Source organism: Rattus norvegicus, chromosome 6, assembly GCF_021556685.1.
Source record: "Rattus norvegicus strain SHRSP/BbbUtx chromosome 6, alternate assembly SHRSP_T2T, whole genome shotgun sequence".
Classification (NCBI taxonomy): domain Eukaryota; kingdom Metazoa; phylum Chordata; class Mammalia; order Rodentia; family Muridae; genus Rattus; species Rattus norvegicus.
Genome location: NC_141539.1, coordinates 111,069,004 through 111,094,221, shown reverse-complemented (window position 1 = coordinate 111,094,221; position 25,218 = coordinate 111,069,004). Strand labels below are relative to the sequence as shown.

At 41.7% G+C, this 25,218-nt stretch overlaps 2 protein-coding genes and 1 long non-coding RNA gene across 8 annotated transcripts in view; 2 read left to right on the top strand and 1 right to left on the bottom strand.

Annotated features, from left to right (window-relative positions):
• Nucleotides 1-2,742, top strand: part of Tmed10 (transmembrane p24 trafficking protein 10) — a 34,867-nt gene extending 32,125 nt beyond the window's left edge. The window contains 2 exon segments of the mRNA NM_053467.1: nucleotides 1,243-1,369; nucleotides 1,993-2,742. Of these exon segments, the coding sequence (NP_445919.1) occupies nucleotides 1,243-1,369; nucleotides 1,993-2,114 (249 nt within the window). The 3' untranslated portion in view covers nucleotides 2,115-2,742.
• LOC102549675 (uncharacterized) overlaps nucleotides 1-10,006 on the bottom strand; it is a 28,031-nt gene extending 18,025 nt beyond the window's left edge. The window contains exons 1-5 of one of the 6 annotated variants that reach the window (XR_015623220.1): nucleotides 9,845-10,006; nucleotides 9,522-9,610; nucleotides 7,663-7,784; nucleotides 5,441-5,586; nucleotides 4,655-5,042 (exon numbers count right to left, since the gene is read on the bottom strand). This is a non-coding gene — a long non-coding RNA (uncharacterized LOC102549675). Of the gene's footprint in view, nucleotides 1-4,654; nucleotides 5,043-5,440; nucleotides 6,365-7,662; nucleotides 7,785-9,521; nucleotides 9,611-9,844 lie in introns of those variants that run through there. The other 5 variants (XR_015623218.1, XR_015623223.1, XR_015623222.1 and 2 more) reach the window with 5 other exon arrangements.
• Nucleotides 10,007-10,030: 24 nt separating this feature from the next.
• Nek9 (NIMA-related kinase 9) overlaps nucleotides 10,031-25,218 on the top strand; it is a 40,477-nt gene continuing 25,289 nt past the window's right edge. Inside the window, exons 1-8 of the mRNA NM_001106747.2 lie at nucleotides 10,031-10,417; nucleotides 12,906-13,083; nucleotides 14,945-15,000; nucleotides 15,558-15,628; nucleotides 17,005-17,110; nucleotides 19,255-19,386; nucleotides 21,413-21,523; nucleotides 23,539-23,603. Coding sequence (NP_001100217.2) covers nucleotides 10,202-10,417; nucleotides 12,906-13,083; nucleotides 14,945-15,000; nucleotides 15,558-15,628; nucleotides 17,005-17,110; nucleotides 19,255-19,386; nucleotides 21,413-21,523; nucleotides 23,539-23,603 — 935 coding nt within the window. The 5' untranslated portion in view covers nucleotides 10,031-10,201. The remainder of the gene's footprint in view (nucleotides 10,418-12,905; nucleotides 13,084-14,944; nucleotides 15,001-15,557; nucleotides 15,629-17,004; nucleotides 17,111-19,254; nucleotides 19,387-21,412; nucleotides 21,524-23,538; nucleotides 23,604-25,218) is intronic.

Here is a 25,218-nt window from a genome sequence, read left to right as displayed (position 1 = left end):
CTTGGGGAATTTTGTGCAGATAAATACTAAATTATGGCAACCCTGGACCCTCGGCTAGAAAAGCTATAAAACTGTAAACACTGTACCTTATAATGGAGTCTGAAAACTTTATGCTGAGTTGGTAACTACAGCTGCTTCTGAAAGGGAACTGAAGAGCTGTCAAGGTAGATTTAGGGTGGTTTTTTTGAGCAAATGCAGGATTTCTCTTGGCTCTGAACATAATCCAGCCCAGTGTTGTTCGACTTATATATGCAAACAGGACCCTCCTGTTGGTTTTTGGTTTTGTTTTTGAGTTACTCTGTGATTCTGTAGGAACACATGCTTTCTTCTATGCACATTTGGCCTACTGTGACTCTTGAAGCTGCCACTCTAACTGTAGTGTCTGCTGCCTACCAAAGAAGGAAAAGGCAGTGTAAAGTGCTTCATTCCAGCCAGGAATCTGGAGGAACGATCTCCTCCTTACAGCCTCCCACTGAACTGTACCTGTAAAGAGGTGGTTTGTCTTGCTGGAAGTGGTTACCCTCCTCTGTTGCTGTTGCTCTCCAACTTTTTTTTTTTTTTTTTTTTTTTTTTTTGAGTCAGGATGTCTCTCTGAGCTTTAAACTCACTATTTCAGCTAGGCCGGAGAGCTTTTGAGCTCCTCCCCCACCTTCATGTCTCCACATCACAATGCAAAGTTGAAGTTTCAAGAATGCATTACCATGCCCAGCTTTTAAAGCCGTGGGTGCTGAAGGTGAGCGGCAGGCATTCTTGTGTCATAGCAGGAGATCTTACATGACTATTGACAGCATCTCCCTAGCCTTGTGCTCAAGTCTTTTTTGTATTGCAGGCTGACCTTGTCCTGGAGATCTTCCTGCTTCTGCCTCCTGAATGCTGGGTTTACACGAATCACTACTACACATTTCTTAAATCTTAATCAAAATTAAAGATCGAAGGTGGGAAAATATAGTTTGTAGAGAAAGGTAGAAAGCTGAATTTTAAGTGTCTTGGGATGATTGATAGATTTGAATGTGTATATGTAGACGGGGCAGTCTGCTCACACCCCTGCCTCACTTCCTTTGGACTCCTTCCCACACCGGCTAACTCCTGTCCTACAGCACTTCTTTACAGGTACAGCCCAGTGCAAGGCAGGAAAGGAGGACGCTCCGATCCTCCAGAAGTCTTAGTTTTGTTTTGTGCTTTGGTGTTCTTTACTTGAGCAGTTTTTTCAGGGAGTCAGGTCCTAATTCTGATCTTTTCCAGATCGCAAAAGTTGAGAAACTCAAACCACTGGAGGTGGAGCTACGGCGGCTCGAGGACCTTTCAGAGTCTATTGTTAACGACTTTGCCTACATGAAGAAGCGGGAAGAGGAGATGAGGGACACCAACGGTGAGTGGGGTAGCTTTGGGGTAGCTTTCGTTTCTCAGTGAGTGAGCTCTATATAAAGTGGACGGATCCTGGACACTGAATGTTGGAGTACACTTTTCTCAGCTTGGGAAAAGTGGAACATGATTTAGGGAAGAAAATTGCTTCTTTAGGGCTATTGTTACTAAAAGGTCAGTCAGCTGGCTAGGCTTTCAGAAGGATGAAATTTTCCTTTATGATATGTGATGACCATATTTTTGGTTAGCTTGTAGCAGAGTGATACCAACTTGTAATTTTTAACATTTTAAATGGGAATAAAGACAAAGCAAAATGAAACAGGGCTAGAGATGGAACTCAGAGCCTTGTGCATGCTAAGAAAGTGGTGTACCACTGAGGTACTGCTTCTTATTGGGGTCTTGCCACGTAGCCCAGGCTGGCCTGGAACTCAGGATCCTCCTGTATTAGCCTCTCAAGTGCTGACATCACAGGTGTATTACCATACTCACTTTTGCTTGCCTGAATTGTGAACTCTGAGACCTAAGGACAGAATGGGGTTAATTGTCTTTCCTCCCTGACCATTGTTTTGCCAACTGAAGCAACTTATTTCATTCCATTTACAATGGCCTTGTATTGTTTTGTTTCTTCAGAGTCCACAAACACCCGCGTCCTGTACTTCAGCATCTTTTCCATGTTCTGCCTCATTGGACTAGCCACCTGGCAGGTCTTCTACCTGCGTCGCTTCTTCAAGGCCAAGAAGTTGATAGAGTAATGAGGCTCAGTCTTCTGTCCCCTGGAGCCAGCAGAACATCGCTGGGACGTGCCTGGCCTAGCCCAAGGCCAAGTTACTAACAGTATATCAAGGCGCAGCTGAGCATCTTGCCAGAACTGATCCTTCTGGTGTGGGAGAGCATGGGCACCACCCACACCCAGCAAGTCAGAGAGGACTTTTTAATGCAGTAGGATTTGGACTGGTTTGCAACAAGATTATTAAAGTCGCCTATGGAAAAACAAAACAAAACAAAACAACAAACAGGGGTTACCTAGATAACGCCAAAGCCAGCATTCGTCCTGGGTCGCCTCACAGGATCGGTTTGAGCTGTTTGCTTTTTCTCTCCCACTTGCTCACCGCCTTGGTCCTCCACTCTAGTTCTCCTCCAAGATTTCTCTGACCTCGGTCAGCTCCTTCATATCAGTTGTCTCTTTGGTTTCCTTGTGAAACACCTTGAACTTCTCTTGGTCCTTAGATGAAATGTTTACAGAGCTTCTGGTGATATCCTTCATAATTTTATGTCTTCTAAAAGGGTCATGGGTGGGACACAAAACAAAGTGAGCTTTGAACTGTAGATAATCTCTTAAAAGAAAATCTCATTTTAGACCATTAAAATGTTTGTGCTCAACTGCTTGAAGTCCTGGTGTATGTGTGTTTAGTTCTGTCCAATTATCACTCATAGGTCCTGTCGGTCATCTCAGGTAGAGTAGCTCCATCACATGGCTGTTGTAGCTGGCCACTCCCTTCTTCACCCCAGGCTCTGGCTCCCTAATCTGCTCACTGGTTCTGAACCTTTGTAACTCTGTTATGTAAATGGGTCATCAAGAGTGCAACCTTTGGAGGTTGACTTTCTCCACTCAGCATAATTCCCAGGAGGTGCCCCTCAAAGGTGTTGCACACTGATTTTCCTCCAGGTTATGGATGGTACTGCAATGTGCTTAAAGGGCATATGGGTGGGTCTGGTGATTTGGCCCTTAACCACTAAAGTTCTTATGTGAATGTACGTCTTCATCACTCTGGGATAGATGCTAAAGAGGGCAATTGCTATGGTGTGTGGGAAGCGCACACAGTTCTAAATGAAGCCTCCTGCCCTTGTCTAGAGTGGCTAGAGCATGCTCCATGTCCACATTCTCCTTCATCTTTATCATTGTTATTTTAACTTAGCCCCTTGAATAGGTGCCTGTAATGTCTCATCATGGTTTTAATTTGCATTCTCCAAATGGCAGATGGTGTTGAGCATCCTTTCTTGTGCTTGTCATTAGCCATCTGTACGTTCTTGTCGGTGAAATGTCTGTTGGTGGCTTTTGCCCATTTTCTACATGATCATTTGTTCACTTCACCGCTGAGTTCTGTGTGTGTCCTCTTGGACTTTTGGGTAGTTGCTTGAACTTTTCACATAACTTCTACCAGGAAGAATGAGTAAATTTTACCAGCCCTTGTACGGGCCAATCACTGATCTAATTCCTGTTCTTCAGTGTTGTCTCAGAGACGTGGACATAAAGGGTTTAACTTGGACATCTGGGAAAGTCACAGATAGTAAATACTTGAAAATATTTGTTGTAAAAACAAAGCCAAGGTTCACTTGGTGGGAGTTTTAGGTACCTCAAAGTAGTTCTGGGAGTGTCCCTCAGGTAGGTAGGTAGAGTGCCTACCTAGCACGTGGAAGGCTCTGTGCCTGATTGCCTGCACTGGGGGGAAAGTAAGTACAAATGCTTGTAAACACGAGAAATACTCATTTATGACTTAAGGTCTTTCCTACTTCTCCTGGGAAAGTGGGTGATCTTTTAACCCTGCTGACCTGTTGTTACAGGGATTGTCTTAATTGCAGTCCTGAGAATTACAGGACTTAGACCCATGTTGCTTACAGTAAAGAAGTGAAATATTGAAGTTATCAGAGAACACTGTTAAGATGACCTGGATGAAGTACGAAGGTGAACAGGAATGCTTTATGTGGTTAAGTATCAGGCTGTTCTGTTAAGGTTCCAGTTACTATACACTCAAAAGCCTTTGTCTTAGGACTCCCATAAACGCCTGCATGGCATCAAGTGTTCTCTGGTACAACAGTGCCATCTGCTGTTGAAAAATGATAGGTCTCACTTCTAAGATCTTAGCATGCAAGTCCTCACCATGGCACCAGCAGATGGTCAGAAATCTGTAACATCCATACATCAAGTGACAGAAGAACAATTTAAGTATGAAAAGAATAAACAATAAGAAAATAAATTTTGGGTCAAAACCCATTTGTAGACTTTTAAATGCAAAACCATGGTGTGTACCATTAGCCTAACACGAGACTCCTATTTTCTGACTTGTGCCTTCCCCTCTTTTAGGAGCAATGACAACCACTCTACTAATTTTCTGTTTTCTGTCCTGGAAAATGTCAATGTTTCAGAGAGGAGAAAAATAGACCATTTTGCCCATGGTTTTGTTTCCAAGCTCTTGTAAACAAGAACATCTGTAAACATAAGCTTTGTAGAACTGAAATTATTTCAAGTCCTTTCGTTTGTTTTAATTCATGCCAAAAACAACCAACTTGGACATTGTGCTTGAAGAGCATTTATTTGCCTTTGGCAGTAGGCTTGCACAAATGCACATCAGCTTTATAAACAGGTTATTACCTGCTTCCTTTCATTTTCAGCATATTCAAAATAATTTGAGAATAAGACAGTTTCAATAAACCTTGTTCCGTACCATTGTCATGACCCCCCACCCTACCCCCATCAGAGCCATCTTCTGTTTGTTAATGGGAAGAGGCATGTGGGGTTTATATAGGCTCACCTGTTGGGAGATTTTTGTGTAAACTTTCACAAATAAAGGCTAGCAGAAACCATTTGCGGTGTACTTGTCTGTTAATCTTTAGAGCCCTTTTTTAGTGGGTCAGCAAAGATTCCTTTATATTGCTGCTTTTTAAAGTATAGGGAGTGAAACCTGGTGAATTAAAGAAAGAAAAATGTCACTGATTTACTCCATATGGATAAAGTTTATATGTGAACTAGCAAACATCTCATACATGTATTTATGTCACTAGTCATTCCTTGTATGTCCTCAGAGGATCTGGACTGTAAGCTCTGAAGAAGCTACCACTGGAGTTGTTTTCTCCAGAGTCCCCCCACCTTGCTTCTGTTCCTGAAGTGTCCATTCGGTTTAGAACCCTGGGGTGTTTTGGTTTTGCATTTTTTGGCCCCTCTGGGTAAACTGGACCCCAGAAAACAAAGGGCAATTTCTCTTTTCTTTCACTTTTTAATTTTTTCATGAGTATTCCTTTTTAAGTTTTTATTTCTTTTTATGTTTATGGGTGTTTTGCCTGCATATATGTCTGTACACACCTGGGAAAACCATAAGACTGCGTCAGATCCCCTGGGACTGGAGTTATAGTTGTGAGCTGCCGTGGTAATCAAACCTGGTCCTCTGGAAACGCAGCAAGTGTTCTTAATTGCTGAGCCATCTCTCCATTTCCCCATGAATCTTCTTTCTAAAAGCCAACATGAAGTGTTCTATAGATCCCTAGCTGTCTACTCATACATAGTTTATTAGTAAATCCATAGCCTACTGTGAATCTTTTTTAGCATGGTTTACAGTGTTTTGTTTTGTTGGTTTTTTGTTTGTTTGTTTAAGACAGAATCTTTGTGTAGGCCAGACTGGCCTCAAACTCATAGCAGTCCCCTTGCCTCAATCGTCCAAGAATTGTGTTTGGAAGGATGAACCACCACACCTGGCCAAGTATATTTTAACATCCAAAAATGCTTTATGGGAGCTGAGAAGCTAAGTCATGACACAGAATCATGAACCCTGAGTTTGATTCTTAGCATTCATCTAAGAAGCTGTGCATGTGGGGGTTGGGGATTTAGCTCAGTGGTAGAGCGCTTGCCTAGCAAACGCAAGGCCCTGGGTTCGGTCCCCAGCTCCGAAAAAAAGAAAAAGAAAAAAAAAAAAAAAAAGAAGCTGTGCATGTGATTATGAGGTGGCCTGTGCGTATAATCCCAGTACTGGAAAGGCAGAGACAGGCGGATCCTCGGGGCTCTTTGGCCAGCCTAATCACTGAGCTTCAGGACTTGGTCAAAGACTCTCAAAAAAACCAAGATGGATGCCTCCTGAGGAATGACACATAGGCTGACCTGTAACGTCTATATGCATACATACACATACATACCAAGGTGTTTTCTCACCAATGCTTTAGAGATCATAGATCAGCAAAACTGATAAATAGGGACTGGAGAGATGGCTTAGTGGTAAAAAGCACTTGCTGCTGCTCTTGGAGAAGAGCATTATTAAATGTTGGGCTCCTAGTACCTACACTGTAATTCTAGTTCCAGGAATGCCTTCTTCTGAGCTCTATGGGCATCAGGAATACGCATGCTGTGGATACACACATATGTATGAAATAAAAAGAATCTTTAAAAAACTTAGAAATAAATTTGTTTCAATAAAATAATGGCATATTTACATTTACATACCTTATAAAGTACTCTGTTTGGTGATGTCCTCCCATAGATGAGCCATGTACATATTTTAAAATGTTGCAGTGTCACAAACAAGTCAAACAAGTAGAATTAATATCAGCAGTGTATTTAATTAGAATGTTATAAATATTATTGCCATGTCATCGAAATAAAAATGATTCATGTTTCCTATTTTAATAGAAAACCTTTGAAGTCCAGTGTGCATCTATACGTACAGTGTAAGTGTTCAGTGTTGCTTGGAGTTAGTGGCTCTAATAGCAGACAGTGGAAGTGTAGACTTTGCCCTTTAGTGACCAAATTTTTCCAGTAATTTTATGGGCCCTGGTGGTTTGCCGTTCACAAATTAGAAATTGGCAACATAGCACATTGTTCAATTGTTAAAATATGAAAATGGTCTGTTTTGACCAAAGGCCTTTAAAATAAACGTTGAGGATCTTAAGATTTATGGGCATTTACAGATTAGTTTTTGGCTAGGCATGTGACTGACACCTGCAGTCCTAGCACTTGGGTGGCTGAAGCAGGAAGTGTGTTGTGAATTTGAGGCTAAGCCTATGCTACATAGTTCCAGGCCAGCTTGGGTTGCAATGAAAGTTTTGTCTCAAAAAGTTAAGATTAGTTTTAGTTCACTCTAATGAATTTGGTGTGAACTTTCTGTATGCTCTAAGATGATGCAAAAGGACATTCCACTAATTAAACTTAAGATATACAAGCAATATAACTAAGGCAGTCAGGTTAAACATGCTAAATAGTTCTTCAATGCAAAAGGAGCAGGAAGATGAATTGTTAGACTTCAGCAAGACTTAATTTCTTAGACTGAAAGTGGATGCTTATAATTTTAAGTAATCTGATTTCCCCCATCATTTCAGGTCAAATATATAATGACTTCCTATTCTCTTTCACAGAGTAGTTTAGCTAAAATCTACTGTGCCCAGATAAATAAGAGGCAACTTTACTCTCGAAGTGCCTTCTCATCGCTGTTAACACTTTCATTTGGGTATTCCTGAGAACCATGGCCAGCAAGTTCCCCTTCTATCCACACCTTCTAAATGCCTTTTGGGAACCTTGAACTTTTAAAAGTGCTTACTTACCCAAAATTATTACTGCCTTGTTATTTCCTGTTCTTTGGAAGACTAAACTCCATGAGGGTAGGACCCATGTTTATTCTGTGTTGTAATCCAGCACCTGGCCCACGAAGAAGGTACTACCTGTGCTTGTTAAGTGAGAGAGCTCAAAATCAGAAAGATTTGTATCATCTAGGGCACTCAGAAATCAACATTAGTGAACAGGCATTCTGTCAGGAAGTGTGACATACTTGTGGGTAACAAACTGATAGTCACTCAACAACCAACAGCTCCCCACCCCTTTTTAAGTCTCTACTGTTAGGCCGCACACGTTTCTGGGTACCGATGATACATAGTAATGAGGCTGACATTCTAACGAGTAGAAATAGCAATAAAGCCGAATACATCAAAATGTGATAGATAAGTATCCTTAAAACAGCAATGGTAACAGGTTGGGAGGCCTGGCTTAGTTTGGACTGGATGTGAAAAAGAGATTTAGTTCAATGTGTGCATCATACAAGCAGACTATCATTACTAATGTAAACACTGGGTCCAGATAGACTCAGGCAACAGAAATCTCTTGTGGTCTACTGTCCAGATGCGGTGTGAAGTATCACCCCATGTTAAACGGAACACCGATGAGGTGTGGAGTATGAACTCAACCCTCACATCACACCAATCTTGTCTTCTTCCTGTGTGTGAGGTCTTCTTAGCTAACCTAGACTGAACTCCCAGAGTTCCTGCATCTACCTTACCACATTCCACCTGATCACCAAGCCTAAATGTCCCTCGGATGGATTTCTGAAATCTGAACCTCTTCACTCAGTGACTTTACCTCTTAGAACAGAAATTGCCGCCTAACTGATCATCTCGCCACCCGTCTTTGTTCTCCACTCGGCTTTCTGAGTCCTTTGTAAACAGAAATTAGGTCTTACCCTAAGGTGACCAAAGTAATAACTGGGCTGGGCACTTAAGCAAAAGGATGTTTTAGTCACTACCCTAGAGAAAGCAAGCTTAAGCAGATTTCCTCAGAAGACTGAGAGCATTGAGAGCCAGGAAAATGGCTCTGTGGGTAAAGGTTCTTGTCATGCAAATCTGACAATTTATAGTCAATCCGCAGAACCTGTGGTGGAAAGAAAGAAACTGCAAAATTATCCTCTGATCACCGCATACGTGTCTTGGAAGCACAACCCCACCCCACCCCATCTATACACACAATGATTAAAACACGCACGAAAGCTCTCTCTCTCTCTCTCTCTCTCTCTCTCTCTCTCTCTCTCTCTCTCTCTCTCTCCTGGAACATAGGGCCCTAATCACATAGTCCTTTACTTTAGTTTTCCACCGTCCACAGGAAACACCAAACTGTACAACCCACAAAGGGTACTTCCTGCTTCTACCCAACAAGCGCAACGGTGCCAGCCCCATAACCCCTTAGTTTCATCACACCCTGCCTTTTCCTAACTCTGGGACCAGACTGCAGGGTTTGATTCTCAAGCTCCTCCTAACTAGCTGTATCACGTAAAACAATCCACACCCCACCCCAACAGACACAGAAACCCTGTGTTCATAGTATTGTGAGGATTTGGGGCCATAATTTTCAAATAAAACAAAACTCTTTAGCATAGTCCCCACCTGGGCACCCCTGTGGTGGTCATAGTCCTGCAACTTTATAGACGACAAAGAAGAAGAGGAGGAGGAGGAGGAAGAGGAAGAGGAGGAGGAGGAAGAAGAAGAAGAAAAAGAAGGAGGAGGAGGGGGAAGAGGAAGAGGAAGGAGGAGGAGGAATTGTTAAAGCTCACAGTAGTTATGAGAAGAAGGGGGGGGGAATTGTTAAAGCTCACAATAGTTATGAGGTTAAGATAACATAATAAAGCAGCTGTATTTACTGTATTGCAATTCTCTTGGTGTCCATTCTCTGTTCTCAAATACCGTGTATGTCCGGCACCTGATGTTTCAGGAATGCTTTATGCCGATTCTGGAAGATGAGAAGGGAGGAGAGAATGGCATCAAGTAGGATTAAGTATTTTACAAGTTGTGAAGAGGGGACCTATGGTGGTCCTAGGAGAAAGATCCTAACCTACTGAATGAGATGTCAGAAGTTAAATGTTTTCAGCTTGCTCCATTATCTTTATGACAGTATCTCTACAAACAAGAGCCCTGCCCCACAAGTCAAGTGATTGCTAGCACAGTCACAGCTTTTGGTACTAACTTGACGCCAGGACCACCTCCAAAGTCTAACGTCGTCTGGAGAGCTGGTAAGGGAGCGGTCTGCTGTGGTCGCTCTTCGGCGTCCACGACACTCACAGGTGCCAAAGTCAGCGATGCCTTAGAGTGTACGGGACTCATTTGTAACAAGTGGGCAAGAGAAGGCGGAGGAAAAACCCCAACGAGCCGGAAATACCGAGAACTGCTTCCGGGTGAGGGGGCAGGAGCCACCATGGAAGCTCACTGGGCCGCAGTGTTGCCTAAGCCGGTGGCTTACGTCTGAGGCCAGTGAGGCGCTACGCGGCCGGCAACTGCCCGCCGTGGATACGCAGGCGGCTCACGCCGAGCTGCGGCCTCCGCCATGTCCGTGCTGGGCGAGTATGAGCGACACTGCGATTCCATCAACTCGGACTTCGGAAGCGAGTCCGGGGGTGGCGGGGACTCGGGCTCGGGGCCCAGCGCTAGCCCGGGGCCGCGAGCCGGCGGTGCGGCGGAGCAGGAGGAGCTGCACTACATCCCCATCCGCGTCCTGGGCCGCGGCGCCTTTGGGGAGGCCACGCTATACCGCCGCACCGAGGTAGCGGCCCTCAGCTCCGGACGCTTGCCGGGCCTCCCCGCTCCCTCCTTCCCGGCCTTGCTTTCTAGCACTGCTTGCTCGGAGCCCTCTATTCAGGCGTCCCCTGAGGCTTATGTCTCGGGCCCCACCGCGCTTTCGCTTCACCTACTTTAGGAAATGGGTTTGATCACTGCTATCACGGCGAACTAAGCGAGTCACTCACTGAGCGGTCTTTTGAATTTTCGTTTTCCCGTTTGTAATTGGACTTAGCGATAACTATCTTCTCCCACCCATGTCACCCCCAAAAAACCACTTTACACTTTAAAGGTTATTTTGAGATCCAAACGAAGGTGCTTTGCAGATTGAGAACAGTCTATATATAAAAGCTCACTTCCTTTCATACAGCTGTTCAGTGTCGGGATGGAGAGTTGGTGTGTGCTCCCAGATAGCCACACTGGCACTTACAACACACTCTGCTAGTTCTGTTGTTATTTCTTTTTCATAAACGATCACTGAGTTGGAGGATTTCCTTGATCACCAGAAAAATCATTGTGTCTTGTTTTTTGCTTGTGTGCTTTCTCCTTGCTTTTCATTCAGTGATTATGTAAGACAAATACTTTATTGGTGTAGTTAGTTCTGGGGAAACAGAGACCCCTTTCTTTAAGAACCCAGGGAAGCTTGTTATTTTTCCCACCTTCTTGTATAAGTTCTTTGGAAAGACCCATGGATCACTGGCTCCGAAATTAAGAATTTAATGATTTAAAATCCTGTAGTAATGATTCTCTTCCCCCAAACTAACCATAATTTGGGTTTAATCTCTACAGCTTAAAGCTCTAGCTTTAGGGTAAACATTTAATGAGAACTTGCTGAGGCTGCAGAAGGTGATTCATGCACCTGCAATTCTAGTTAGTGTCTGCTCCCAGCCAGCACTTTTTGTACTGGGGATAAGACAGGCTCTACCAATCAATGCTCAGAAGGCGTTCTACCACTGAGCCATAGCCCAAGCCCCCAGCATATATCTAAGACTGAAAGGTGGAAGGAAAGTAGTTACAAGAAAATATTTTTGTGTTCTTTTCTATTTTAGGAACCCATTAGTGGGCACTCTCATCTGTAGTAGTCTGTGTTCTTATTTGTGGCCAAAGATGAGTGTCACTACTATTTCCTAGCTTTTAAGTCAGTATATTTAAGTGGCACACTCACTCAAGGTTTGCGCACCAGTTTCCTATCTCTGTCTTATGTATCACGTTAAACTTGATTACTAGCTTTGAGTTAATTTTATCACACTTCTCAGAACTGTATGACGTTATCTCTGTCACATGGTATTTATAAGATGAACTTGCAAAGCTTTTTAGAAACAACCCTTTCTTCTAGGTTATAGTTCAGCCGAAGGCCAGTCATGTTAGTAACGGTCTCAGGTGTGGATATCCAAAGGAGAAAAAAGGACTGAGTGCTTGCCGTGTGCAGGGACTGAGAATGAGCCGTATTTACGTGTTTGGTAAAAAGTTTGAAGTTTTCAAAAGAAACTTTGAAAGGCCTTGCTGAGGTATTCTAAAGGAATGTTAACATGGGTGCTGGTAGGCTAGGAAGCAGTAGCTAAAGAATGAGAAGTATCCCAAAATGAAGTAAAGGTTAGGTCAGTCTGCATGGAAGTGACTGCAACTTACAAGGATTAGAAAAGCTGTGTGTGTGTGTGGGGGGGGTGTCTTATTCAGAAAGAGTAGATGAAAATTAAGTTTATGAAATCAGACAGGTATATAATACTTGGATTTTATAAGGACCTATTGTCAGATGGAGATGCTGCTGTGTACTTCTGTCTTCCTCAAATTCCAGCTCTGCCACAGGCCCCATTATTACTAGGGACCTCCAACATCCCTCAACAGAATCCCTGAAGTCAGGTCTTATCTAATACTAATACCTGAAACTAAGACTGTGCAAATTAAGGGCAGCAACAAAGTAGTGTTTTGATTTTTTTCTATATTTTTTTATTTTGTGTATGTGTGTGGTAGTCAGTTCTTCCACTGTGCCAATTCTGAGGTTCAAATTCAAGTTTTCAGATTTGACAGTAAGCACCTTTTACCCACTAAAGCCATTTCTACCAGCTCTCAAAATAACATTTTTAAAAAAAAAAGATTTAGTTTTATTTTTAAATTCACTGTCTATATGTGGGTATGTGCAAGTGAGTGGAGGTTCCTTCAGAGGTCAGGTGCATTGGGTCCTACCCATGCCCTCCTAGAGCTAAAGTTATAGGCATTTGTGTACTGCCCAAAGTGGACCCTGGTAATCAAACTCTGGATCTCTGCAAATGCAGTATACTCTCTTAAACACTTAACCATCTGTCCAAGCTGGAAAATACCACCTTCAAGCTTTGTTTCCCCTAGATCTTCAGCAAATTATAATAACTGTGCAGAATCTTTAAAGTCTGAGTCATTCTTCGAAGCTCACAGGTTGGGTATGGATCGGGGCACTGCCAGGTAAGAAGAAAACACATGCCCCTGCTCCTGTGTTGTAGGATGACTCACTGGTGGTGTGGAAGGAAGTTGATTTGACCCGACTTTCTGAGAAAGAGCGTCGTGACGCCTTGAATGAGATTGTCATTCTAGCGCTGCTGCAGCATGACAACATTATTGCCTACTACAACCACTTTATGGACAATACTACCCTGCTGATTGAGTTGGAGTATTGTAACGGTAAGGCAGAGTTCGGTGGGACTTCCTCAGAGACACTCACATGACATCATTGCTTTGAGGGAGAGGAGTATAAGAAAGGACTTGTAATGATAAAACTCAAAATGGCTTTCTGGAGAAATCCACTGAGGTCTTGGAGAGTTGTAAGATGATGTTCAGAGTGTGGGGAAAGAGTTCCCTCCATCATTCTTACAGAGTTCCAGCCATCTTCAAGTTACTGAGTTTTGTGGTGGGGGATGAGTTCTTTCGTTTTTGTTGTTGTGAGTCTTGATACATCTCAGGCTTGTGGAGAACTCGGTCTCTAACCCAGACTGGCCTTGAACTGATAGCAGTTCTCCCTAGGACTGAGACGGCACGTGTCAGCCCCACTCCTGGCTCTGCAAATTATTTTTTCAGTTACATTTTGTATATATTTTCAGGGTTTTTCCTCATGAAATGACAGTTTGCCATTTTAGACATACACAGTACCAGTAAACACAGTACAGTAGTGTTTAATGAAATCTTATGTGGGGTATTGATTTATATTAACTTTAGCTAATGCTGTCCTACTAGTAAATGGTCTAAAGATCATAAGTAAATGAGAAAGGCAGTATGGTAGTATGGTGTGACCCTTATTCTGGTTTCTTATTTCTTAGACGCTTTTTTTTTTTTTTTAAAGATAGATTGCAGTTCTGCCTAGTTGTTGAAAAAACTAAATTCTTAACTGACCTCACATCCTGAGTTCCATTGCCCTCTAACCTTGGGAAAAAAAAACAACTTTGTGCCTTAGTTGTCTCATCTTAAATGAGTTTGTTGTTTCTAAGGATTTATTAAGTGAGTTCATTATATGAAGCAAGTGTTTGATGACAGGCCTTATTATCTACCAGTCTTAATACACATGAGAATCTCCAGAGGCCTTTTCTGAGCTGCACATTAAGGAGATGCCGGCTTATTCATCCGCACTGTTGCTTTGTAATTAGTTCCGGTTATGAACAACCCTAAATATACAATTTTTTAAAGATTATTTTTTATGTGCATTGATGTTTTGACTGCATCTATGTCTGTGTGAAGATATCAGATTCCCTGGAACTGGAGTCACACACAGTTGTGAACTGCCATGTGGGTGCTGGGAATTGAACCTAGTTCCTCTAGAAGAGCAGCCAGTGCTCTTAACAGCTGCACCATCTGTCTAGCCTTATAAGTAATTTTTAAAGTAGCAGGAACCTTACATAATTCACTTCCTTTTGGGTTAAGAGGAACTAGAACAAATGATAGTTTTTTACACTTCATTACTGAATTACAGGGGAGGAAAATGTAAAGATTTATTCATAAATTGGAGCTGTAGATAGGAAATAAGATAAAATTGGCACTTATTTTACAGGAAGAAATGAGTAAAGTAATAAAACAACCTAGGAGAGACTCTCGATTTTAGGAAACATTTTTAGTACAAAGAAAATGTTGTTTATAAACACTGTATTTCTAAATCAGTAATCTACATAGGTGTAATCTACAGGTTCAGTAGTCACACTGACAAAATTGCTACAAAAATACTGAGCCTAGAAAAGAACACATTGGTTTTGAAGCTGTTTCCCTGGAGAGACATGAATGATCTTCACTCTCAGGTTTTGTTAAAGCTGAAACTTCCCATTTTTGTATTGAGCATCTTGTATTGGGGGAGGGAGACTTTTGACAAATATTTCTGACAGGAAGATGAAAAGAATTTTATATGTATGTAAAAAACACAGGAGGGAAGAAATAATTTCCTTTGAGAAGGAAAGAAAGAACCCTTCAATTCCTGATGTCACCTGTTAAAACCCCTATTAATACAGGCATCCAAGTGTGTGTCTCTATTGAGCAACTCAACCTGTTTTTTGTTCAATTGTAGGAGGGAACCTCTATGACAAAATCCTTCGTCAGAAGGACAAGTTGTTCGAAGAAGAGGTAATTTGTATGTGTGGCAGGAAGCTAGAATTATGTTTAATTCTGCATTCTGGTTCTGTCTTTACTCTTCCAACAATGAAGAGTGTTTTTTTCCTTTTGTTCAGACTCCTTCCAGGCTCTGAGTGATATTCATGAGAAAGGAAACCTCTAACAAGGAAGCTGTCTATAGCTGCTTCCTAACCGTTTTACCTCCACACCATGATTCACTATGGGCTTTCTTTCCTGGTTCTATTACTGCATACTGGTATGCCCAGTTTTCTGTACCTTTGCATTCTTCCTGGGGTTCTTTCCACAAGTCTGCTTTCCATACTGTATGTAATAATCTCGGAACTATTTTAGATGACCTGTGTTTTCTTTTTACCCTTACTACTTTTCTTTGCCTACTCAACCTACAAGCAAGGGCTATCAAGTTTAGCTGAGTTGTAACCTCTGGTTGCAGCTTCTTTGGCGCGTGTGTGTGTGTGTGTGTGTGTGTGTGTGTGTGTGTGTGTGTGTGTGTGTGTTTATTTAAATGGGGTTTTTGTTTCTAATCCAAATATAACATTTTGAATCTGCAGATGGTGGTGTGGTACCTTTTTCAGATTGTTTCAGCAGTGAGCTGTATCCATAAAGCTGGAATCCTCCATAGGTAATGTCTGAAAAAACACTTATTGATTGGACTCTTCTCTCCCAATCCAGTTCTACCCTAAGGACCTCCCACTAGCATGTTCATGTCAAGGTTTCCTCATTGATAATTAGGCAGAAGGAGTGAGTAAAGAAGGGTGGTATCTTTGATCTCTGAGGTTAACCCAGGTTTCTGGTCTAGGAAGAATCTCCTAGTAGCTGAGTAACTAAATACTTAGTTATTTTTTTTAGATGTACCTTAGAGCTGAGTTCATTGATTGTCAATGAAGCCCAGAAAGTGCTGTAAAGGGACTCACAGTAAATGTTTTCTCTGAGGAAAAGTAGTCGGCAATTGTTGTTAGTAGGCAAGTTTATTTTTATTTAAATACAAGCCTATTCATTTTATATGATTTTTCCAAGTCTTTATTTATAAAAATTTGGGGAGAAAAGTTACCATTCATTTCTTGCAATAGCAGAAAACCATTCTAACAACCCTTCCACCTCTCACTCTTCCTAAGCAAGTGACCATTGCTGTCAACCGATTATAATATACCAGAGTTTCTTTTAGTTGTTTGTCCGTTTAGTTGGACTGAATTTCTTTTTTTTAAAAAAAGATTTATTTATTCTATATGAGTACCCTGTAGCTGTCTTCAGACACACCAGAAGAGGCCATCAGATCCCATCACAGATGGTTGTGAGCCACCATGTGGTTGTTGGGAGTTGAACTCAGGACCTCTGGAAGAGCAGTCAGTGCTCTTGACCACTGAGCATCTCTCCAGCCCTGGACTGAAAGTCTGCCTACATTGCATGGTTGCTACTTCCTTTTTGAACATAGAGAAATGTGCTATTCTGGTTTCCTCACATGTTGTAATAAAAGAAGCCACAGTGTGAGCCACACAGGGATTGTGTTGTGTGTGATGAGTTCACCTTTAGAGAAGGGGCCAGCAGCTTATGTACACAACTGAGGCAGCCTCGAGTGTTGTTTCTGAGCATGCGGTCTCCTGGGCCTTAACAGACTGTTTGAAACTTTGACATCAACTATGCGTTAAGGTGTATAATTCAGGACCTAACTGGCAGCTGAAAAACACTAAACCTTCTAGGAATATGGTTCTCTGGAGCACTGTCCTGTCATCTGATTCCTCCCCCAGTGACATCAGTGATCTGGGAAACACTCCTTTGCTGGGCAGCTCTAGAGAGTGAAGATAGTTCTCTGCCCTTCTTTCCTAAGCCCCTTCTTCAGCCTTAAACTGGTGGTGAGCACTGCGTGGGGCATTCACAACCTGTGACAGGAACCAGGAGGTGCTAGCACTCCTTTTTATTCTGCTCAGATCTCAGGAAAAGTTCGGTGGGGAGGTTAGTTCATTGTTACAGGGACTTAATATAGTATATCTTCTTTTTCAGAGATATAAAGACATTAAATATTTTTCTGACCAAGGCAAATCTGATAAAGCTTGGAGACTATGGCCTAGCAAAGAAACTTAATTCTGAGTACTCTATGGCTGAAACAGTAAGTATAGTCTTTATCTCTTTTTTTTTTTTTTTGAAGTTTTTAAAAATACATGTTCATACATGTGTCTGCATATGTGTATATGCACCACATGAGTACAGGTGCCTACAGAGACCAGAAGAGGATATTGGGGTTCTAGGCAGTTGTGAGCCAACTAATGTGGGTGCTGGGAACAATATCTAGGTCCTCTGCAAGAGCTATGAATACTCTTAATCACAGGGCCATCTCTACAGCCCCCTAATACGTCTCTTTGTTTACTTTGTATGAGTACATATGATACATATGGAGGTTATAGGAAGACTTGTGGAAGTCACAGCCCTTTCTGCCATGTGGGTCCTGGGATCGAACTCAGGTTCTCGGGCTTGGCAGCAAGTGTCATTAGCTGCTGAGCCATACTACTTGATTTTAAAAGGATCATTAATTAAAAAGCAGACCTAAGATTGGAGAGTGATCTTACTCTTTAACATTAACACCTAAGTATTATATCTCTGGTTTTACAGTGCTCTATTCTTAAAAGAACATGGACATATAAATTATCAACTAACTTTATGCTAATGTTTTCTGATATTGAGACATGCCTGCAAACACTGTAGGCATCCAGACTTAAGAGTGTCTGTTCCAGGAACTCATTGTTTGTATGGTAATGGCCAATTGAACTTCTAAAGAAGCAATTCTTTCCATAGAGATTTTTTTCTGCTAAAACCCAAGATTTTACTGTTAACTTTTAGCTAGTTAAATACAATAAGGAAATGATACAAAATGTACAAATGCCATTTAAGCCTTTGACGGTTGTGCTTTGCTAACTAAAGATGCCTGTGTTTTCAGAAGTGGTGTAGTTAATAGACACAACATTCTGATTTTCCTACCTTTGTGTTCTCTATTGAGGTTCTGACATCTGTGTAGCCCAGGTAAGCCTTGACCAAGACATCCTCCTGCCTCAATGGTAGAACTACAGGTGTGTCCCCCTCTATGTCCAACTTTCAAAAACCATTCTTGTAGATTTTTTTGAAAGAGGGCCTCAGACCCTCTCCGTAGCCAAGATCTTGATCTGGATCTGGATCTAGCCATTGATCTTCTGCTTCTGTCTCCCAGGTGCTGGGCTTACAGGCATTAATTACCACTGTGCCTAGCTCGGAGCCTGCTTTTGTTGTTTTGGATTTTGTTGTTTATGTGTAATGGTGTTTTGCCAGAGCAAGTGTCACACCAGAAGGTGTCGGATCTGCAGGGACTGGAGTTATAAACAATTGTCTTTTTTTTTTTTTACAAAGAATTATTATATATATACATATATGTGTATATATAATATATGAGTACACCCCCAAATTGGTAAACTTTTAAGTGTGTCTCTATTAGCCAGGGTTCTCTATAGGATCAGGACTAATAAGGTGGTTCTGTATTAAAAGGAGACTTGTTAGAGTGATGTACAAGCTGCGCTCTAGCTAGCCCAGTGGTGGCTGTGTCCTAAAAGAACAGCCTCAAGGCTGGATGTCTGTGTTGGAGCTCTGAAAAGGTGGACTCTAATACCAAGGAAGGGACGCCTCCAAAGTAAGAGAGACAAGCTTGCCAGCAAGAGGAGGGCAAACAGGCAACAAGTAAAAGCTTCCTTCTATTGTGTGCTGCCCCTGAACAGTGAACTCACACTTTGGGTCGGTCTTCGGATCTCAATGATCTGGGTGTAGGATGGGTGTTTCTATGTCAAATGATCCAATCAAGAAAAATTCTCACAGGTGTGCCCTGCTGCTTGGGGTTTAGATGATTCCAAATGTGATCAAGTTGTCAAGCAAAATTAGCCATTACAGTCTCTTAGCCGCTTGAAGTCTGGAGTAGACCTTGAATGGGTAAAGTCTGTGTGAGGCCTGAACCACTGAACTTAGTCTTCCAAGTTATCCATGTGCTTTCCCAAAAGTTGCCCTTTAGTAAGTGGCCCAGGAGATTTGCTAAGAATACTGCTTCTCCTGTTGTGCAGGGCTGGCCCTCTATCCTCCTCTTGAGTCCTTGAGTTGGCATCATCTCACAAAACACTTTTGCAACCTGCTAATGGTTACCACTAATTCCTCTAACTCTTAATTTACCTGTTGAAATGGTTTTATAGTTACCCAAGGAAAAACATTAATTCTGTATTTTTTGTTGTTTCTGTTGTTTAGCTTGTGGGCACTCCATATTACATGTCTCCAGAGCTCTGCCAAGGAGTAAAGTATAATTTCAAGTCTGATATCTGGGCAGTTGGCTGTGTCATTTTTGAACTGCTTACTCTGAAAAGAACATTTGATGCTACAGTAAGTTGCGTTTTGCCTTTTCTGTTAATGTGGTAGGTGTTAAACTGAATCAGCTTCAATTATTCCTGAGATCTTGATTTCCTGAGCAGAAATCACCTGTAGTAAAAATGAAAGAAAGAATGACTGAATGAATGAATGGCCTATAGTTAGACCCTGTGTTATAGAGTATTATTAAAATGCCATAGACCAGGTTTATCTGCAACTTGAATTCCTCTGTTGAGATGGACATAAGCAAGCAGTTGAAGCACTGGGCTTAGATTTGTTGACTATAATTTTAAAAGTATCTAGAACAGTGGTTCTCAACCTGTGGGTGGGGTCTAATGACTCTTTCACGGGGGTCAAATATTAGATATCCTGCATATCAGATATTTACAATTCATAACAGTAGTAAAATTACAGTTATGAATTAACAACTAAATAATTTTATGATTGGGGTGTCCACACGTGAGGAACTGTGTTAAAGAAGGGTCACAGCATTAGGACAGTTGAGAGCCACTGATGTAGTGTCATTCGTATGATGCTGTAATCTGCAAAACCCAGGGCCCTGCGCTTGCTAGGCAAGCGCTCTACCACTGAGCTAAATCCCCAACCCCAACTACATTAGTTTTGTTTTTAAGCTGAGGCATGTTATGTATAACAACTATCAAAGTATTTTGAAACATCACACACTTCCTAAGTAAAGATTGTCTTTGCTTTTATGAACAGCAAATCTTTTTCTTTTCTTTTAAGCCTAATGTAAAAACAAAACAAAAACAAACTTTTCTCAAACTTAAATTTGCATTCAGAATCATTTGGGCATCTTATTAAAATACAGATTCTGTTTGAGCAGGTCGGGATGGGATAAGCCATGTTCTGTGTTTCTAACAAGCTCCTAAATGCTGCTGTTGGCTGTATTCCATGGGCCACACGAGGTGTTTTGTTGTCATTGTTGTTTTGGTTTAGTTTGGTTTTGGTTTTTGAGACAGGGTTTCTCTATGTATCCCTGGCTGTCCTGGAACTCACTCTATAAATCAGGCTGTCCTCAGACCTGTCTCTGCCTCTCCAGTGCTGGGATTAAAGGCATATGCCGCCGCCACCCAGCTGATGCCTTATGGGGTTTTTTTTTTGTACTACCTGTAATTTTGAGCAAGTTGTTTTATATGTCTGAGCCCCATTTTTCTTGTGTACAAAATAATAATGCTAATAACTTATTTACATTATATTTATAAAGATGAAAAGATACATGTAATATGCCTGTCTGGTTTGCAGTAGTTCCTCAATAAGATGGTGGTGGTTCTGTTACACTGCTGTTAACTGCTATCTCATTTTAAGATACTTTGTGAATTTTTTGCTGGAGGCAAATTAGCAAGGGAATTGCAGGAAACCAAGCATGCTTAATCATGTTTCTTTCTGTGAGAGGTGGGCAAGGTCTCACAGAGCAGGCTGGCCTACTCACTATTTACCCAGGGGTGAAGTTGATCTCCTGGTCGCCTTGCCTCTGCTCCCCTATTCCTTTATACCTGACGATCTTTTTCTTTTTCTTGAGATTGAACTGAAAGGTGAGGTTATAATGTATTCCAAGGAACACACTGTTGGCTACACCCTCCTAGTTTTGATCGCTGTCTTAGGATTCCCTTCCTTCCATCTAATAGCAGTGTGTTCCCTTCTTCCTGACACATACTAATAGTCCTAAGATGAAATCAGCTAATAAAAACTGTTGCCACTTCTCTGAATAGTCACAGATACCTCTGGGCCCCTGCTGGGTAGAGATAATGCTCTTTTTTTTAAATTGTTAATTATTTTATTTATAAGGGTATTTTGCCTGCATGTATGACTGCCACATGAGTGCCCGGTGTCTGCAGAGGTCAGAAGACAGTGTTGGATCCTCTGGAATAGGAGTAACACATAGTTACTGAACCAGTGTGTGGGTGCTGGGGATTGAACCTGGGTCCTCTAGAAAAGCAGCCAGTGCTCTTTAACCTCTGAGCCACCCCTCAAGCCCACTAATGCTATCTTTATATAACCAGTAGTCATCCTTTTCTTCTAGAACCCACTCAACCTGTGTGTGAAGATTGTGCAGGGTATCCGGGCCATGGAAGTCGACTCTAGTCAGTATTCTTTGGGGCTCATCCAGTTGGTGCATGCATGCCTCGACCAGGTAGGCCTGATGCATTCATCTGTTTCATAGCCTCAGCATTTGGGCAATGACATAGATGTGAAACACACAAAACCACATCTGCCTCCTACAGCTTGTCTGTCCTGTGACAGACAAACATTGGTAATCTGTAATACCTGTGTGCTTTAGCAAACAAAGTCTTGTTCTGTTTTTAAATTTGTTTGTTTGTTTGTTATGTACATTGGTGTTTTGCCTGCATGAGGGAGTCAGATCTCCTGGAACTGAAGTTACAGACAGTTGTGAGCCTCCATGTAGGTGCTGGAATTGGAAATCGAATCCAGGTCGTCTGGAAGAGCAACCAGTACTCTTAACCACTGAGTGGTCTCTCCAGCCCTTATTTTTTTCTAATTTAAAACTATGTAATTATAAGATGACTTTTAACATCTACATTGTATTCCTTTTTTTTTTTTTTTTATGGTCAAGTTTTGTTTTCTGTCTTTTTTAAACAGGGTTTGTCACTGCACAGCTCTGGCTTGGCCTTGAACTTGCTGTGGTTCTGGCCTCAGCTTCCTGAGTGCTGAGACCGTGTGAGTGTGAGTGCATCACACCTTGTAGGAGCCTAGCTGGCTTTATAAAACTATAGTCAGGTAGAATAAATTCTTAACATAAAAAATATGTAGCTATATCAAAGTTTCTTTTTTAATTATTTTTATTTTATGTACCTTGATGATTTGACTGCATATATGTGTGCGTGAGGGTGTTGGGTCCCCTGGAACAGGAGTTACAGACAGATGTGAGCTGCCATGTGGGCACTGGGAACTGAATCTCTAGAAGAGCAGTTTCATAACTGTATTCAGTTCTGCTGATGGTACGGGCACAAAGCCACTAGCATCAGATTCACCCGTTGCAGATCTTAGAAGGAAAAAGATAATTCCTGGGCCCTACTCCAGACTGCAGAGTCTCCATATAAAACCCAGACATCTCTCTTTACGAGTGTCCCAGGTGACGAGACGCTTATGTCTAGGCTTTGAAAGTCACTGCCTTAACTGAACTGTTGTGGGGGGCATATTGTACAAACCCTCATTCATGTGCAGTGTTTGTAATAACAAGACACACAATAAACATTAAATATGAAGTGCAATGTCAGAAAAAATAATTTTTGCGAGACAAAATCTCATTATGTACCCTTGACTGGCCAGGAACTTGCTGTATGGATCAGGCTGGCCTTGAATCACAAAGACTCTCCTGCCTCTGCCTCCTGAGTGCTGAGATTAAAAGTGTTCCACCACACTGACAATATATTAATATTTTTATTCAAGATTTTTTCTTTTTCGAGAATTTTATACATGGGTACTAACTACATTACTCCTGCTTTTCTTTCCCTCTCAAGCTCCTCCCACATCCCTCCTCCCCAGTTCTTGATTTCTCCTTTAATTATTATTGTTACATCTATATAGACATGTGCATACTCATATATGTACACATGTATAGAACCTACAGAGTCCAGGTTCTTGAAGCAAAGGAAGACTGCATTGTTCCTTGTTGTATAAAATAGTATTGGGGCTGAGAGATAGCTTAGCAGATAAGAGCACCAGGTGCTTCTCCAGAGGACCCAGCTTTAATCCCAGCACCCACATAGTGGCTCACAACTATGTGTTACTCTTTTACTGGAGGACCCAGCAGTCTTTTCTTTATGTAGTGTGTCGAGGGCTGACTAGGTTCGAACAACATGTAGGAGCTTATTTGTGGAGGAAACTGCTTCTTCCTTATTCAGCAGCCATTGACTACTTTATCTAGAGCTGGGGTCATGTGGAATTTCCCCTGTCCTCATTGGCAGGTCAACTGGTGATGTCATCATGCTGTTCTTTTTCAGCAGCCATATTAATAGAGTTCGTGGGACATATCAACGAGCATTCTGACTTCTCATTTTAGAATAATTTTAATTATAAATATATATTATAAACAATTATAAATAAAATTAAAAAGACTTTATTTTTAAATTGGTTCCCATATTACCCATTCACTTTAAAAGAAAACGAACCTTTTTTACTGTTTAGGATCCTGAGCGGAGACCCACTGCAGATGCACTTCTGGATCTCCCCCTTCTCAGGAAACGTAGGAGGTAATCCACAAAGAAATCACTTCATCCAGAGATGGTTGAGAGTACTCAAGGAAGGGCCTGTTTCCTTCCCCAACACTCTGCTCTCATTGCTTAAGGGTACCTCCTTGCTTTTACCTCTTTAACTATTTATTCTGGGTTTGTCCTGATAGGACCCAAGAGCTCTCTGTTCCTCCACACCTGTGCAGGTTTTAATTCTACAGTTGAGGCGTTGGTATCCTTAGATTTGCATTTAGGGACTTGGGGTGGGTTGTTTTGTTTTGTTTGAGACAAGACCTTGCTCTGTAACCCAGACTAACATCAAACTTGCCATTCTCCTGCCTCAGCTTCTCAAGTACTGATATTATAGGCATACATCAGCCTATTTTTAGTTTTTGAGGAACCTCCATACCATTTTCCATGACATATAGTATTTTATATCACCACCAACGGTATGTGAGTTCCTGTTTCTCTACATCTTGCCAGTAAGTGTTCCTTTTTAGCCTTTTAGTGATAGTCTTGTAATTGGGGCAAGAACATCTCCCCTGGCTTTGGTGTGCTTTCTCTGATCATGGTTGAACATTTGGGACATGCTTCCGCAGAGTCTGTTTAAATCACCATTTTAAAATGGGGTTAGGTTTGTTTTCTTTTAATCGAGGAGTATCCCTGTGTTCAGGAGATTGGCTCCTCCTCAGATGGCGTTGCCCATATTCCCTCCTGCTCTGCAGCTGCTGCTTCATGCTGTTGTTCCCCAAGCTGCACAGAAGCTTTGGACTGTGATGTCTCCCATGTTTCTACTATACTCTCAGTGCCTACTTCATGCCCTGAAGCTTTTTTCCTATATTTTCTTCTAATCATTCTATAGTTTGGGGTACATTGAAACTTTTGTTCCATAACTAATTTTTCCGGTTTCTAGTTTTGTTTATTTTCTTAAAATTAATTTTTTAATTTTTGTTTTATATATATGTTTTGCTTATATGTATGTATGCACCACATGCATACCTGGTGCCCAAAGAGTCCAGGTATGGGCAACAACTGCCCTTTGACTGGAGTTAGCAATGGTTGTAAACTGCCTGCCCTATGGGCACAGAAGCCAAAGCCCTGGCTCATGTAAGAGCAGGAAGTGCTCTTAACCACTGAGCTATCCCTCCAGTCCCCTTTGTTTTATTATATTTCTAGACTATCTTTTATGTATTCTTGGATAATTTCATACATACACACAATATGTCTTGATCATTTTCACCCCACACTCCTCGCTTTCACATTCCCAGAAGCCCCCAGCACTTCCCCTCCACCATCATGTTGGCTTACATTTTTATAACCCATTGAATCTTAATCAGTACTGCCTGTGGGATGTTAACTGATCCTGCTGACTTGCTCTTGTACAGGTAACTGTAACCTTAGGGAGTTATGGGAGCAGTAGCCATGTGGTGTTCTCTTCCCCATCATCCAGCTCCTGCATGTTCTCCACCTCTATTCCCCAGTGTGCCCTGAGCCTTGCTGTTTTATAGCCAGTGTTTTAATATCTAGAATTTTGTGACATTCCCACATACAGCCTGAGAGCTTCTATTTTGTTCTGTGCATATTCAGGCACTATTCTCATTTGGGACTCATTAAGCATATTTAATTTTTTATCTAG